At 40.2% G+C, this 17,260-nt stretch overlaps 1 protein-coding gene across 2 annotated transcripts in view; it reads left to right on the top strand.

The window, feature by feature from the left end:
• Positions 1-13,832, top strand: part of PDLIM1 (PDZ and LIM domain 1) — a 48,593-nt gene extending 34,761 nt beyond the window's left edge. For both annotated transcript variants that reach the window (XM_072625844.1, XM_072625854.1), the window contains 3 exons: positions 6,092-6,243; positions 12,605-12,722; positions 13,298-13,832. In XM_072625844.1, the coding sequence (XP_072481945.1) occupies positions 6,092-6,243; positions 12,605-12,722; positions 13,298-13,484 (457 nt within the window). In that variant the 3' untranslated portion in view covers positions 13,485-13,832. The remainder of the gene's footprint in view (positions 1-6,091; positions 6,244-12,604; positions 12,723-13,297) is intronic.
• Positions 13,833-17,260: the final 3,428 nt, after the last annotated feature.

The following is a 17,260-nucleotide window of genomic DNA, read 5'->3' as shown; positions in this document are numbered from 1 at the left end:
CCTGTACTGTTGTTTTGAAAATGTCAAAGGATTGTCAACATAATTTTCAGTGTCATGAAGCTCTATTAGTTTTCCCTCTTGGCTTTGTATTATCTGCAGGTTAGATAGCATACATTTATGGTTTTCATTGAAGTCACCAAGAATTTTCCAAAAATTCTTTCCTAATTCCTTTCCTTGAGAAAGTCCTTTCCCCTTTCCTCTCCCTGACATCTCTCTCCTTGACTCTGGTCTAGAGTCTCTCCAAAATCCCCTTTCGAGAGAAGGGGATGATGGTGGTTGTTACATGAACAATTGGCATCATATCTTATCCAACTTGTCCCCTTTTTCTTCTTGACTTTATGTATGGATTTCAGTGGATGTCTTTGGGCAATTCCCTAAAAGTTGAATGCTGACTCTAATAATATCTGTTAGCAGACTGAGCATTAGCTCTAGATGTTCTCTAAGTGAGAAAATAACTAATTCTCTCACAAATACTACAAGCTAGCCCCCTAAATAATCTCTGTGTCATAGCTGTTCTGTTGGGAGCATAATCTCTTCATTTTTTTTAAAGATTTGATCTTTTCACTCCAAGCTTCTTTTCTCATTAGTTAGGCTAAGATGGGGTCTTACTGGGCTCACCTTATGGGTAACTTTCCACATCCGATAAGTTTCTGGGAGTACGTAATCCCCTAACACTGAAGAGATGCTTTAAATGCTTCAGATATTTTAAATATTTGAGTAATCTGTGTTACAACAGGACTCTAAGATTGTCTTTGAGAGAGACAGAGAATATTGATAAAGAGAAGACCAATGCTCGGCATCTCCTTCTCAGGGACTTAGGAACTATTATGCCAGCCCATTTTGTCTTTAAAGAGGAATAAAGAAAGATAGGTGTCACATTCCTTTATTGAAGGTTGGCCTTTCTAAGAGCTGATAATCACAGCTTGGGGGCTGACAAGAAACTGTTAAGTGTGATATTTTCTACTGGTCCAGTCACCTCCGATGTGGGCTACACTCACAAAATGAGATCTCTTTGAAAGGAAAAAAGTACATACCTAAGTACAAACTGAAAAATAGTGGTATTTATAGTCTGTCTTCATTTTTTCTATAAGCCAAATTTTTTTTTGGTGGGGGGCAGGAGGGAGGTAGGGAAAAATGTAACCTGTAATTGAACCAGTACTATAAATGGCTTGACTCATGCATCCAACTCCTTCACTGTAGTTCATTAATGAATGATATGTTTACTAAAGCCATCTCAGTCTAGCTTTTCCTCCTCCATCCCTGCTGCCCCTCACTATTCCTTACACTATGCAAGAAGTAGTGTAAACACCTAAGACTTTTGTGCTATTTCTGCCGTGGTACATGTTTCTGGTGATGTGCATTTTCCCTGGAGTCCATGTCAGTTGATTGTGGCGCTATTTTTCCGTGTCTTCATTGCAGACATATATCTGTCACAAAGTTCTTTTGTGATTCCCTCAATGTCTTTTGCATCAAAGATGGCAATTTTAAAAAATGATATTGTTTCAGGAAACTATTTGATAACGCTATAGTTCTCATTCCTAAATATCGGTTTTAGCAGTTCCTGAATGGTTACTTCAGACAACTTGAAAATAATGAGAGTCATCCTGTAGATCACTGGAAAAGGTGAAAGATTTGGTATCAAAGGACCTTGCTTCAAATCCTAGTTTTACTGCTTTCTTCCTGTGTGGCTTTGGGCAAATCATTTAGCCTTCTGGGCTTCAATTTTCCCATCTACAAAATGAAAGATTTGGGCGAGATGATTTCTGAGGTCCCTTTTAGCTCTAAACCTGAGATCCTTTGAAATACCGTAGATACTGTTCTGTAGTTTAAGATAACTAAAAGTGAAAGAGGGGAAGGAGAGTTTATAAATAACCCTCTGATTAATGTTATAGGGAATGATTAAGGTTCAACAGCTGGGGAAAGAAAGCAAACATCCTATTCTAAGAATAGGAATAGGGACTCTGTTCATTTGGGAAGTTGATTAAAAAATAGATAAATGTTTGTGACATTTTGTGTCATTTTTAAGACTTTAGTTTAAACTCTCAGCACGTTGGGCAGTCACTGTTTCTGAGTCCCAGACCCTCCACAACCTCTTCTCTGCTTCTAAACTCATAGCCACGTATGCCAATGAGACTCGCAATTAACCTCAAATATTTGAAGAACCCATGAAAGATGAACAGATCTTGTGTTTGTTTCTAAAGGGTAGTATTGGGACCAGTGAGTCTAATGGGTAAAAATTTTAGGCAAATATATTTGGAATTAATTCTAAGAAGAATAGCCTAGCTAGTGATTAGAGCTGTTCAACAATTAAATAGTCTATCTCATGGTGTAATGAGTTCTCCATCACATGAGGTATTCAAGGAGAAGGTAGATGTCACGTGGAGGTTATAAACGAGATTGATACATCAAGCAGAGGATAGGACTAAATGATTTAAGGTTTGTTAAGTAGCAGTAACCAAAGAGAAGAAGACATCAGTCATTTTCTATTTTTGTTTAAAGATCTGTAATTATGGTAAATAAAATTCATAGTTTTATGTTTCCAACAGACACCATGTAACTTGACATGATATAACTGGCAATCAGTCTATGGCAGATTGAGGAATAATATGATATAGTAGGCTGCCCCCCCCCTTAAAAAAAAAGAAATGAATGGCTACAGTTTTAAAGTGCTCTTGAGGGGGAATGATATCAAGGACTATGAAAGTAGTAGTCCCGCTATATTCTTTTCTGGTCAGACCACGTATGGATATTTTATCCAGTTCTGGGTACCACAGTTTAGGAAGGACCTTGAAAAGCTCAAGAGAAATCACAGAGGGACCAAGGTAGCAAAGAGCCTCAGACACTTGCTATGAAAGGTTCATTTGAGGGATCTAGAATGTTTATCCTGAAGAAGACAAGATTCAGGGAGCATATGATAGCTATCTTCATTTAAAGGGCTAGTATGTGGAAAAAGAGACATGTTTTGCATGGTCTCAGTGGGAGGAGGCAAGAATGAAGTTGGGAGCTGCAAAGAGACCAATTTAGTTGTAATTTAAACCAGTCAACTGCCCCAAACTTAGAACTTTCTGAAAGTGGAATGAGATGTTTCAGGAAGAAACAAGTATTCCTTTAATAAGCAAAGACTGGACCATTTCCCAAATAGGTTGTAGATAGGATTCTTCTTTGTGTGCTGGTTAGATGCTAAGATGGCCACCGAAAACCTTTCCAATAGTGAAGTTCTGTGATGATTCTGTGACTAGAGAACTGTGGTAAAAATTGGATGACCTTCTTTCCCAGAAAAGGACTGATGAATATAAAATACTCTAACAGAATGAATATTCTTTTCTTTTTTGGGGGGGGGATTTTAACATTTTTTGTAGGGTTTTAATAATGTTTTCCCCAATTACGTGTAAAAACAATTTTTAACATTCATTTTTAAACATTTTGAGTTCCAAATTCTCTCCCTCTCTTTCTTTCCACTCCCTTCCTCAGACAATAAGCAATTTGATATAGGTTATACATGTGCAGTCATGCAAAATATATTTCCATATTAGTCATGTTGTGAAAGACAACACAGACCCAGGGGAAAAAACCATACACACAAAAAAGTGATAAATAGTATGTTTTGATCTGCATTCAGACTCTGTTAGTCAGGATTAATATTCTCTTAAAGAATTTTGCTCGTAGATTACAACTTGATGAAAGTTATGTTCTTTTCATACTTTTAAATCACAGAGCACATTTTATACTTACAAGTTATCAGAAAGATCTGATGGGTGGTCATTTTATTTTGATGATCTACTGGGTTATCTTTCCCCTAAAAGATGCAGGTCATGTCTAAAGAGACAGTCTGGGGTTTGAATATGATTAGTCTCTAAAAGTTTCATCAGGACATAGTGACCTAAGCCAGCCCATTTTCCCATCATGGTTTCAGTAAGGTCAAAGGTCCAGGTAGCTAAAAAATATCTTTACTGTGTATGTGTGTGTGTGTGTACACACACACACACACATACACACACACACAGAAAAGAAAGCAGAGGCAGGAAATGAGAGGACACCAGATGATTTTGTAGTTTTCTCTTCTTTCCAGTCATCAAATAGAAAGCAGTTTCTCCCTTAGGAAAGTGGAGCTTGGGAGAAAAGTGTTTGCCCCGCTTTGCCTTTGCAAACCTAGAGTACTTGGGCAGAGGGAGCAGGCTGAGGAAATAATCTATTTCACAGGAATCTAAGACAAGAACCTCTTCCCTGAGAGGTGAACTTAGAATCTTCTCATGGATATGGTCTCCTACCCCACACCATCCCAAAGGAGACGCTCCCCTCCTTCTTTTATCTGTCAGGCAGCTTTCTAGGAACAGACCCAGAGTTGGCCTTTTAAACTGAAAGCATGAGGTGGGAAGTATTGGAATTTGAGATTCATGAGTAATCAAGACAGCAGTCCCATTGATGCTTGGGGAAAGGGTGCAGAGGGCTGCTAGCTGTGGGAGCTTGCCTAGGGCCATTCATTCCCCAGTATTCCAAGACCAAGTCTTCCCTGCACTTTATACTTAATTAGGGATTAGGGAAGAAGTAACTAGGTGGTGTAGTAGCTAGAGAACTGGACCTAGATGTCAGGAAGTTACGAGTTCAAATGTGACCTCAAGACACTTAATAGCTGTGTGATCCTGGGTAAATCACTTAACCTTGTTTGCCTCAGTTTTCTCATCTGTAAAATGAGCTGGATAAGGAAATGGCAAACCACTCCAGTATCTTTGCCAAGAAAACTCAAAATGGGGTCATGAAGAGTCAGACATGACTAAAATAACAGAATAACAAATTAAGTCCTCTTTTAAAATGCAATGAAAAACAATCTATCAATCATTTCTGTCTTCTTGTGAGTTACATGAGTCCAATGATCAGACTGGATATTGGAGCTTTGATGGAGAGGGGAGAGAAGAAGGATGGAGACTAGAGTTGTAACACTTACCCCACCAGAAGTCAGCCTATCAGAAGCATTGTAATACCAACTAGTGTAGAGGATATTATCCAATGTATTAGTTTACTAAAGAGATTTCTCCTTTATTGACAAAGATAATCTTAGTTTTTGATCCTTCTCTTCAAGTTCCCAGAATTATAACTATGGAGCATAATAAGATTTAGCTTGTCAGGAAGCAGTTATTAAGCTCCTACTGTGTACAAGGCACTGTAGACATGTTCCCTTTCCTCAAAGGCCAAAATACTTGGTAATCTCAGCATACGCTGAGCTCAGTTGTAGGAATGAACCTTTTCCTTATGCATTATGCTATTGTGAAGAACAAATTGGGCCCACATAGTTTCTCTTGGATTGTGCTTGAGGCAGCATTAGTTTTTTCACAATTAACATCACTATACATATTGCTGGTGCAGTGGATAGAGAGCTGACCTCTAAATTAAGATCACCCTGGGCAAGTCACTTATCCTCTGGATGCCCCAGGCAACAGTCTAACACAATTAGTTCAGAGGCTTTGCAGATCTTCATTGATGAAGGTCATTTCCTTACTGGGATTTCCTTAAGGCCAATGAAAGAACAGATCCATAAACACCACATACATCCACATGCTTGCTAACATAAAGAACCCATAGTCCATGCAACTGGACTTGAATGATACATAAAAATCTGTCTCAAAATCAGGGATTCTTAACCTGGGTTCCATGAACTTGTTTTTTTTTTTTTAAACTGCATAGGAACAGAATTGTTTCCTTTGTCATTCTATGTACTTTATTTTCTGCATTTAAAACATCATTCTGAGATGAAGACCATTGGTTTCACCAAACTGCCAAAGGGTTCCATGACACAAAAATAGTTAAGAACTCCTGCTCTAGATGTTGCTAGAATTTTTGGTTATCAGAAAAGGTCTGTTCCAAACTTTCTTTTAAAACTGAGTTACTGTAGCCATTTGGAAGAAATTGTTTTTGCTTGGTTTATAGTCCTAGCCAGCTAAAATTGCACACTGTTGGATTGGGAGAAAGTTTCAGCTTTCATCTTGGGGGATGGTTTTTGTTTGGTATTTTGTTTCTTATTTTTGAAGGGAGGGAAGTAGATAACTTTTTTAAAACTCATGATTGCTCATTATGAATTTCCAAACATTCTTTATAGCTTAGAACACAGCCAGCCTTCAGGTAACATTGGCATAGCTAAAGATTCAGAAGTTTACAAGATGCTACAAGAGAAGCAGGAGCTAAATGAGCCACCTAAACAATCCACCTCGTTCCTGGTTTTGCAAGAAATTCTAGAGTCTGAGGAGAAAGGTAAGCTGTGTTTGTCATTTGAGTTGGTTGACCCAGGACTTGGGGGTCAGTTATTATTTTCTTTTTAAGTGTTTCTAAATTTAATATTTTGTTTCAATATGAATTATACATACTTAGAAGCCATTTATATTTTAATTAGCTATTTCCATACCTCTCAAATGTTATTGGCTAGGTGTAACTATTAATCTATAAATATTACAAAGGAGGTAATATGGTATAATGGATAGAGAGCCAGCCTCAGGGTAAGGAAAACTTTTGTTGAAGTCTTTCCACTAGCATATACTGACTGAGTAACCCTGGGCAGGTCACTTAACTACTCAGTGTCTGGTGGAAACTCACTAAGACCAAGTTGCAGAACATTGGCTGATTTCATTAGTAGGGAGTTTCCTCACTCGAAATTCTCTGTGTAAATGCAATCACAGATCTGGTCCATAAAAAGAAAAACAACAAAACCAAATATTTCAACCTGTAGACTCTCATGACTTTATAGTCACTCCCTTGGAGTCCCCATCAGGACTCTTTGTCTATTCATGTTTCTTTCCTTTTCCTTTTATTAGGTCATGGTTAGTATGCACTCTAGTTGTCTGATTCTGTTTCTTTTGTTTTGTATTATTTCATTACGTTCTTTCTAGATTAGGAGCCACTTAGCACAGAGAAAGAGTTTGCCTAAAATTTTGAAAAAGATTTAGCTTTTGTACGCAATCACCTGAAAAATACTCTTTCCTACTTCAAGAAATTGGATGCTAAGCTAGATACTTCTTTGTGTTCCCAGTGTTCTATATAAATGTCTTAGGGTCACAGAACATAGAATACTGATGTTTAAAAGGATCTCAGAAATCTTCAAGTATAGCTCCACCATCTTATGGAGGAGGAAACTGTGGCTTAAATTGGGGAAGGGACTAGCCCAGGTTCTTGCTTTTAGTATATGAGGCAACAAGCACTCCCTCTCTCCTAAGCTTTGTGAAACTTTTTCCCTCATGAGTTGTTTCCAATTATAAGGCTTCTCTCTCCACCCCTTTGGTTTTCTGTAAGCCCAAAGGCAGCCTTCCTGTTGGGCTTGGAAAGGATGTGAAGGTCTGAGGGCAAGGGACGATGACAGATATGGTTAAAATGAATCAGAAACAAAACCCAGTTGCTCTGCTTTCCTTTTGGAGCTGAGGAAGGACAAAATGTGTTCTGTCCCCCTAGGAGAGAGAAGGGATGTACCATCTTTAGTTCTCAAAGCAACAGAAAGAGAGTGTATCATTTGAGTCCTGCCCCAGAAGGTGTGATTGTGGTCCTGTAATCATTCTTAGACCAGCCAGAGCTAGAGAGCATCAGGAACTGTGTCAGGCAGGATCATCAGAGCACTTGTGCCAAGGGCTTGCTTGCTGCCTAATCTCTGATTTGATGAATACCCACAGTGAAGAGCCAGTCCCCCACGGCCTCTGAGACAGACTCAGATCTCTTTCCAGGCTTCTTTCCAATATTTGGGGCCCTGAAATGTGCCTGTTTGGCCTCCCTGGAAACCCTGTTTTTCTTCATCTCATGAAGGAGGGGAATTATAATGGAGAGAGTCCTTTATTTGGAGTCTGAGGAGCTGGATTTGTGTACTGGTCCTGATACTACCTATGTGACCTTGGAAAAGTCATTTAACCTTTATGGTCCTCATTTTTATCTACAAAATGAGTTCTAAGATTCTTTCTAGCTCCAAATCTATGATTCTAGGCACTGTAGATCCTTCCATCCCCTTCCTCTCTTTCCTCTCCATCATCTAATGGCTGCCTTTTTCAAAGGGCACACTCTGAAGTAGGGAGATCTTGGGAAAGCACCACTAAGAGAAGACCTCCTAGATCCTAGATCCTGGAATCTGTACTAGTTAGAGCCACTAAAATAGGGATTCTTAACCTTTTTTGTGTTGACAGAAATTTTCTCTTTCTTGCTTCATTTCCTCCTCTCAGCCTCTACCCTCCAGTTCATCATACTCCAGGCTTTTCATCCAGGAATGTCAAACCCCAATCATAAGAATCTATACTATCCCTGTTCCCTCTTCCCTTTTAAGACTCTCTCAAAAAATTCTCATTGACACTCCTGTGAAATTCCTGACCAGAGAACTCCCTGACATAAGGGTGGTGCCTGGCACAGAGTAAAGTGCTCAATAAATAATTGATTAACCATTCTAGCCCATTGAGATTTTTTTGGATCTTGACTGTGGCACCCAGTATTTTAGCTTTCCTTCTCATTTTCTCAGACCCAGAAAAGAGTGTAAACGTTGGTCTCTGCCTCATCTGCCATCTATTTCCTAGTTTGCTGTCTTGTTTTTTCCTCCTGGGCAGCCCTTTCAGGAAAAGGTACAATATGGCAGCCAATGAGGACAAATTATTTTTTGGGTAAGAGGCTTGTTGTGTTTTGTTCTAGGGAGGGAGAGGACAACACTCAGGGAAATCCTTTTTAGGTGTTCTCTTTTAGAAATTAATTCTGAAGTCTTGTGATTAGGTCAGCTTGGATCTAGATCTAGGTGAAAAAAAAGTAACTTCCTAGGAAAGGTCTTCTCCTTAACACTTAAAAATCTTAAAAAAAATTTTTTTTTACAATAGTTTTTTAATATCATTGGTTTCCTTTGTGACCCTATGTGTTTTATTTTATGCATTTAAAAACATTCTGGAAAGGGTCCATAGATTTCATCAGACTGCCAAAGGGGATCCGTGATCACAAAATGTTAAGAATCTCTGGCCCAGGGAAGGCTCAGCTTCCAAGGGAAAGCCTTGCACATAATGCAGCTAGTGGTTGAAGGGAGTCAGGTAGAAAAAAAAAAAGTGAGGGGTACTGAACAACTGAAGAGACTGTCACCCAGACTGGGAGCAACTCATGCTCTACAATGCATAGGATCATAGATCATCATGCAGGTGGCTGACTGAGGCACACTAAAGACTGCAGCCCCTTTCCCTCCTACCACCGAGGAAGGGCAAAGCCAAGGGAGTGCTGTGGTTGATTCTGGCATGGGAGAGTTAGGAAGGTTCTTAGAGGTCATTTAGTTCAAACTTCCACCCAGTACATGACTGACCTGGGACCATATAGAGTATGTCAGAGATTATGTGTGGGGTTATGCCCCAGGGGAGTAAATCTCAATTTAAAATAAATAGATCTTATGTCACTCCCAGACTGAAGTAATCCCAGGATAGGTTGTGGGGATTTCTTATATTACTCTGTTTTGTCCATTGTAGAAGGCAAGCTCTTTGCAGTTAGGGAATGCCTTTTAAGATAAGCTCAATTAAACCACTCAAAGTGCCATTGAAAGTGAAAAAAATAACCAGCTGTTGACTTCAGTGGAAGACTTGAGTCTGTCCAGGCTGAAGGGCTTTCCAGAGATACTAGATTTTATTTGAATTTAAACATTCTTACTGCTTGGCACCACAGAGAAGCTTGAACTCTCTATTACGTGGGGCACAATAGAGGGCTGGTGCCAAGTTGTCTTGATTTTGTCTCTATTATGCCTCCCCAATTCTGTCCACTCCCATGACCTCTGCTCTCCCTCATTCAGGCCCTCATCACCTCTCATCTAGGCTGTTTGTTGCTAAGCTTCCTAATTAGTCCCCCTGCCTCCATTCTGTGTGGTCTACAGTCCATTTGCTACCTAACTGCCAAATTAATATTCTTAAAGCCACCAGTCTAACCAAATCACTCTCACTCAAGGAAAGTTAGTGGCACCCTATTGATCCTAGGATAAATGCAAACTGTAAGTAAGGACCTTCCTGCTAGAGTTCTAAGCTGTCTTTCCAGACTGACTTCACATGTTCTCCATTCCATTCCAATTGGCCTCCATGTTGTCCCCTGCAATCAAGTCTATCTTCTCTCTGTGCCTTTGCAAGGCTCTCCCCATGCCTCCAATTTACTCCTTCCTCATTTCTACCTTTTAGAAGCCTTAGTGTCCTTCCATCTTGAGGGCCACCTCCCACACAACGACTTTTTGGTCTACAACACAGTTTTTTTAGCAACTTCAATGTACCTGAAATTACTTTGTAAATATTTTGTATTAATTTATCTGTATACATGTTGTTGCCTACCCCAACACACCCTAAACTCCGCTATACAGTAAAATATAAGCCCCTTGAGGACAAATATTGTTTTCTTTACCACTTATTAAGTAAGCATTTAATAACTACTTGTTGAATAAATGTTGAATTAAAGAACAATAGACTGGAAGTTGGGAGACCTGGGTTACATTTCTTGCTCAGTCCTTAACTAACTCTGTGACCATGGAAGTCATTTTGACTCCCTGAGCCTGTGTCATTTTTTTTCTTTTTTTGCCAGTGAAGTTGGTGGAGGCGTGATAGACTAGAACATTTTTAAAGTCTCTCCTAGCTATAATGAGCTATAACTCCAGTTCCAGTAAATGGCACATTCGCGATGGGAACAGGAGATACATGACTAAATGTAGAATCCAGTTATTGTAATTCCTATCCCTCCCCCTTCCTGTGATTTTCGGTGTTGGTTTATGCATTCCACAAGCAACATAATCAGCTCAGTTATGTGTCATCAGACAACACATCTCTGAGAAACTTAGTTCCTTCTTATAGACTTGTCATCCTGCATTGGCTATCAATGGAAAGTAAATGTTTTCTCTGCTCACTGATGAATCAATACTGTTCTTTCAATCCCAAGAAGTTTCCTGACACTAGTGTTTGTACTCAACTAAGACTTTATTTCAACAACTGGTTTATGCTTTAGAGTTGTCCAGGTAGAGGAAATCATTGCAGTTTCCTCCTTTTCATAGTGAAGTTGGCCAAAGATATCCTGATGTGCTAACGTCAGGGAAAAAGAAGAATGTTTTCTGGATGAACTCCCAATGCTCAAAAAAGCATTATGCCTAGCAGTGTTCTGTGTGTGTGTGTGTGTTTCCAAGTTTTGAGCAGACAACAAGGTTACAAGAGTTTCAGACTTGTAAGGACAAGAAAACATGAAAACACTTTAGTGGCTTCAGGGAACTTTGGTTTTGGAAAAATCACTTCCAAAGTGCTTAGCACAATGCCTAGCACTTAGCACAGTGCCTGTTATATAGTAGATATTTAATAAATGTTTATTGGATCAAAGTTGATGAGTAGAACAGATTAGATAATTAAAATTCAGAAACAGTTTAACATCATAAGCCCCGCATGTGATAAACCCTCAAATGCAATTGCTAGGGGAAGGACTATCTATTTAAAGCTTCCCAGAAAACTGAAAAAAACTGGAGCAGTCCGGCAGAAAATAGATTTAGGCTGGCAGTTTATACTGCATACAACAATAAACTCCAAATGGATAATTGACCTTAACATAAAAGATCACATCATTTTTAAAAAAAAGTTGCTATCTATCAGATCTATGGTTGAGGGAAAATACGTGCCATACAAAGTATAGAAGGCACCATGTAAGACAAAGGAGACAGTTTTTGTTAGCAAAATGAAAAACCTTTTGCATGAACAAAAATAATGTACCTAGAACATAATTTTTAAAAAAACTCTCAATTGAGGTGGGGGGGAGTCTTTACATCAAATATCTTTGATAAAAGTCTGATATCCATGAAACATATAGAGAGCTGGCACATATTAGAGGGAGGCATTCACTAATTGATAAGTGGCCCAAGGATATGAAGAGTTTTCAGAAAAGAAATATCAACCCTGAAAAATGTTGCAAAAATCACTAATAATGAAAAATAAATATTAAAAGATCTCTGAGGTTCCCCTAGCCAGCTACCAATGCTCCTTCTCTACCTTCCTTCGTTAGCATAAACATCTGATCTGGTAAATTATGAGCTAGTCCAATTTCAGTCAGTGCCGCCTGTGCTAGATAAATATCTTCTTTACTACATCAATAAATACCAATCAGAAATAGCAGGATTGTTCCAGTTTTTTCTCTATTTGTTTGTTATGAGGGCCCTACGACTGTATCACATTGCCTCAAAGCTGACCCTCAGTTGGCCCTCTCTGGGTCGAGCCAATGACCAGGTACTGAACTCTTAATTATGGCCCTATCTCAGCCTAAAAAATCTTTGGTTTTCCCCATCTGTAAAATCCAATTCTAGCTCTCTCTAGTGGCCAAGCATTGCCAAATGCTAAAATAATGATATAGATGAGAGAGGACTGGACTTAGAGTCAGGAAAACCTGAGGTCAAAACTCACCTCTGATATTTACTAGCTGTGAAACCTTGAGGAAATGACTTAACTTCTTGGATCCTCAGTTTCCTGCCTATGAAATGAAGATGACAAGGATTGTTGTAGCACCTACCTCATAGGGTTGTTAGGGCTCAGAACAGAAAACATGTAAAAGCATTTTGTTAACTTAAATTTTCTATGTGAATGTTATTTTATTTTCCGTCTTACTTGACATGTTTTCCACATTTAAGGGGATCCCAATAAACCTTCAGGATTCAGAAGTGTAAAGGCACCTGTTACCAAAGTTGCTGCATCGATTGGAAATGCCCAGAAGCTGCCCATGTGTGACAAATGTGGCACTGGCATTGTGTAAGTACTGACCTGCCCCACCCTCTCATTTCATCTATAATGAAATCCAGAATGGGTCACTTACTCAGGCACAGAGGATGCTAACGGTGCACAGCAAGGTATAGGAATGCTCTGACAAATGGGCACTAACTGGCAGGTGAGCCCTGTCGGAGAGTAAGCTCTAACCCCTCCCCTGCCTTCATCTGACCTCTAAGTTCCCTTCTCCTTGTATATCTGTGATCCTACATTTGTTTTGCCTATATAGTTCCATCATTTTTTGGTTGTGAGAAAAGGTGGCTTCCATTGCTTTATCTGGGAGCAAGTGTCCCAGCCCCAGGCAGTGCCCATGAGGCAATATGGTGGACAGAAGATTGATCTTGAAGATAGGAGGACTTGGGTTCTAGTCTTGTCTCTAAGCTCTGGGATCATGGGAGAGTCATTTCATTACTCTGAGCCTTAGCCTCCAAGTCTTTAAAATGAGTAGGTTGGACCTGATGACTTCTAAGGTCCCTTCTGGCTCTAAATCTGATCCTGTGACCTTCATAGGATAGCAGTCACACAGATGTCCTGGACTAACAGAGTCCCTTTGTCCACAGCGGTATATTTGTGAAGCTTCGAGACAAGCATCGGCACCCGGAGTGCTACGTGTGCAGTGACTGTGGGACCAACCTGAAGCAGAAGGGCCATTTCTTTGTGGAGGACTGCATCTATTGTGAAAAACATGCCCGGGAGCGAGTGACCCCACCTGAGGGCTATGATGTGGTCACAGTGTTTCCCAAGTAGACCAGCAACTGTGTGCACACTAACCTTTTTTCAATCCTCACTATATTTTCCTTTCTCCAGTTCCCTTTGTCTTTCACTCCTACTATCTCTAGCAGTTGACATAGTGTTATCACTGTGATATGAAACCTTTCTTTTTGCCTCAGCTAATGGGATATCACCCACCCATGACACTTGCTTTCTAAATGGCAGGCATCTTGGCCTTGAGTCCTCTCAACAAGCATCATGTCTCCTTGTCATATCTGCTACTATTTCCTGCAAACTGCATCAGATAGACATTCAAAATAAGAACAAAACAAAATCTTTTGGACATGAAATTCATTTTCTAGTCAATAAATGTGAAGAATTTGACTGAGAGTGTGTTCATCCTTCATTGCCAAAGAAGGCCATGTCATCAGGGAAATGATGACATGACTTGCCCTTGACTTTGTTTTGAGGGAGGGAGGGCTGTGCAGGTCACCAGACTTACTTCTCCTCCAGAGCCATCTGAATCCAGTGAACAGATATTCATCAGGATGACTGGAGGTGACCCAGGATGAGGCAATTGGGGTTAAGTGACTTGCCCAAGGTCACACAGCTAGTGAGTGTCAAGTGTCTGAGGTGAGATTTGAACTCAGGTCCTCCTGATTCCTGCACTGGTGCTCTATCCACTGCACCACCTAGCTGCCCCTTAACTGAGAGTATGCTGTGTGTCATCACCTAACCAAGTGCCATATGGCTACAATCAGCCCAAACTTTAAGCTGACTCTTCTGGCTCATCTACCTTCACTTCAGGGGTTCCAGCCACTCCTTTTGGTGTCTCAGCAGCACCTCAGAGAGAGTGAGGAAGTGGACTGATCTCAGTGAGGCAGGTATTCACTAGACACTTCAGGAAGTGAGATTTCTTTCTTCCTCCTAGCCCCGACTTGAGAGAAAGAGGGGAAACAAAGAATCCAAAGAATTCACAAACTATATGATTTTCAATGACCTAGCTAGTTCTCAGATATACTGCACTATAGAAATTAGGAACATCTATATAGATTATTTGAGAGGTCTTTAGGGTTTCCAGAGGCATGAGTTTTCCTGAACTTTATTTAAAAAGACCCTGGGCTTCCTTCTATTTTAGTCTTCCCTTGCCTCTTTACTCGTAGATATGGATTTTAGGACAGGTTAGGAGGATTAGAATTGGGTTGAATAGTCTCACTCCCTGACTGAAGCAGAGAGCAGAACCTTTATTCCATATTAGCCAAACAAAAGATTTTGCCTTTTTTCTCAGAATAACTCCTTTTCCAGCATTTTTTAATAAATTATTATTTTATTGGCTTGTTGAAGGAGGTTGAGATCTCCCCCTATCCCCACTCCCACTTCCCCTCCCTGACCCAGAGAAGGTGCTTCCATTTAACCCCTGGACCTTGGGGGATGTGAGAGTGAATCCCACCAGGGTAGAGGTCTTCTTGGGAGCCCTACTCTTTCCAGAGCATTCATCTGCTGATGGCTGACCTTCCTCTGCTTAATATGTGAAGAGTACCAGGGCTCCTGAGGTAGCTGGAAGAGGAGTTTGCTTGTTCTAGAGCTCCAGAAAAGGGCTGAAAGTGATTCCCATCATAGGCCCTATGGGGGGATCTAGTCCCACATTTTATGGTGACCACCATGTAAATAACTGAAACAAGCATGATAAATAAGTTAGTGTCATCAGACTGAGTTTTGCACTTAATCTCATGAGTCTGTCTGTCCCAACACAGTGTGATTTTATTTTAGATGACAAGCTAGACCACTCCAGTGTTTGGGTCATATGCACAATATACCTGCCATCTGAGGGTATCCCATTCCTTTTGAGGTACCCTTCTGGTACTATCTATCAACTAGACAGCAAGCATTTATTAAGCACCTGCTGTGTGCCAGGAATCCTCGAGGAAATAAAAACATGAAACAGTGTGCCCACCATGAGCTCCCTTTCTTTTGTACATATAAACATATAAAATATATTTACATATAAAATGTACATATAAAATATGTTTAAAATAAAGGTAATCTTGGAAGGATCAGGGATAGGGCACTAGAAACTTGTGTGTAGGAATAAGGACAGGCTTCATGGAGAAGGTGGCCCTTGAGCTGGGCATTGAAGGAAACTAGGGTTTCTGAGGGGCACAGATGAGAGAGGTTTCATTCTAGATATGGAGGACAGATTTGGCATAGGGGCAGAGTGCATTTACACAATTATAAGATAGGAGATGCTCTTTCACCAAGATTGTTATCCTATGACTGGATTCAAAGCTGATGCAACATACACATGACTTTGTTACACTGGAAAGCAGCATGGCCCAGTGGCCAAAGCACTGGATTTGAAGTCCTGGGTTAGAGACCTGGCTCTGTCCTTACCTACGTGACCTTCACCTCTCTGGCACTCAGTTCTAGCATCTATAAATTGAGGAGGTTGGACTCAGTGACCTTTAAGATCCCTCTCAGCCCTACATCTATGACCCTATGATCATATCAACAACATAGATACGTAACAACAGAGTAGTCGTATGGGGCCGTACTCATGCTCCATCTACCCTGGCCTTTCCAGATGACAGTGGCACCAAGGGATAACGTATGAGATAACTGAGTTGTCCTCCCCAATCATAACCTGGTCAAACATCCCTTAAACATGTCCAGCTTAATTAATTAATTACTCCTCACACAGGGCAATCTCTTGAGGGCTTTACGTTACTACATCAGAGGCTGCATAGTACAAAGGAAAGCTTAGGAGGCAGAGGATCTGAATTCAAATTACATCTCTTTCACTTACCTTGTAAAGTCAATGTCTCAGGGTCTGTTTTTTTCTATTAAGGGAGGGAGTTGGACTACAGCAGTGATATCAGCCTCAAGTAGAAACTCACTGGGACTGCATATTGACTTAGAAAACCATAAATTAACATTATGTTTTGTTGCATTTTTATTTCCTTGGTTAAACATTTCCCAGCTATGTTTTAATTGGGGTTTCCTTTGGAAGCTGTAGATCAGGACACCTCAGATTAAAGGACCTCTACAATCTCTTTCAACTCTAAATATTTAATCCTGTAAACAAGCACTCATTTTGGCTCCTCTGTGCACCTCTGTCTTCTTGCTAGTTTTCATTTTTACAAAGGACTGAATCCCTCACATTAGGCTTCTATGAGAATATGTTCTAGATTGTGTCCTTTGGGTTCCATCTGACTAGTTGGAAGTAAACAGCTCCTGGTTGGAGCAGGGAAGGGGGAATTCCATCTTTTAACTGGGTTCCAGTACCATGACAGGAACTGTTTGTTTCTTTTCCAAATTAAGGAGGACAGTTTCCATAAATGCAATCAAGCATGTCTATGCTGACAAGCATTGTAGTATATAGGGAACTGACCTTGAAGCCAAGGAGACCTGGGTTCACATCTGGTTTCTGACACATACTGGCTGTGTGACCCTGGGGCATTCACTTAGCCTTTCAATGTTTTCATGTAATTTTTAAGATTCTAAATTGTAGTACAATTCATAGATGGACTATAATTCCCTCTGTACTAGCAGAGGTAGAACTCACTGGCAGTTCTCTATACCAGTGAAATCCTAGGTTCAGTCCAAAGAAGAAAAAAAGGGGGTATGATAATGCTCTAAATATCAGATAAACTGCTGACATCATGCAAGCCTTGGTGGGCATTGAATTCAGACCTATTAAAAAGAATGGCTCGGTGGAAAGCCTCCACATCCAGGTTAGGACATTTCACTCATATTGAGAAGAAGAGGAAGACTGGGATGAGACCTCTTGGCCAAAGTGTATCCAATTTTAGTCA

The sequence above is a fragment of the Notamacropus eugenii genome, chromosome 1 (genome assembly GCF_028372415.1).
Source record: "Notamacropus eugenii isolate mMacEug1 chromosome 1, mMacEug1.pri_v2, whole genome shotgun sequence".
NCBI classification, from domain to species: Eukaryota; Metazoa; Chordata; class Mammalia; order Diprotodontia; family Macropodidae; genus Notamacropus; species Notamacropus eugenii.
Note: the sequence above shows the minus strand (reverse complement) of the source record. Positions and strands in the feature narration are given on the sequence as shown.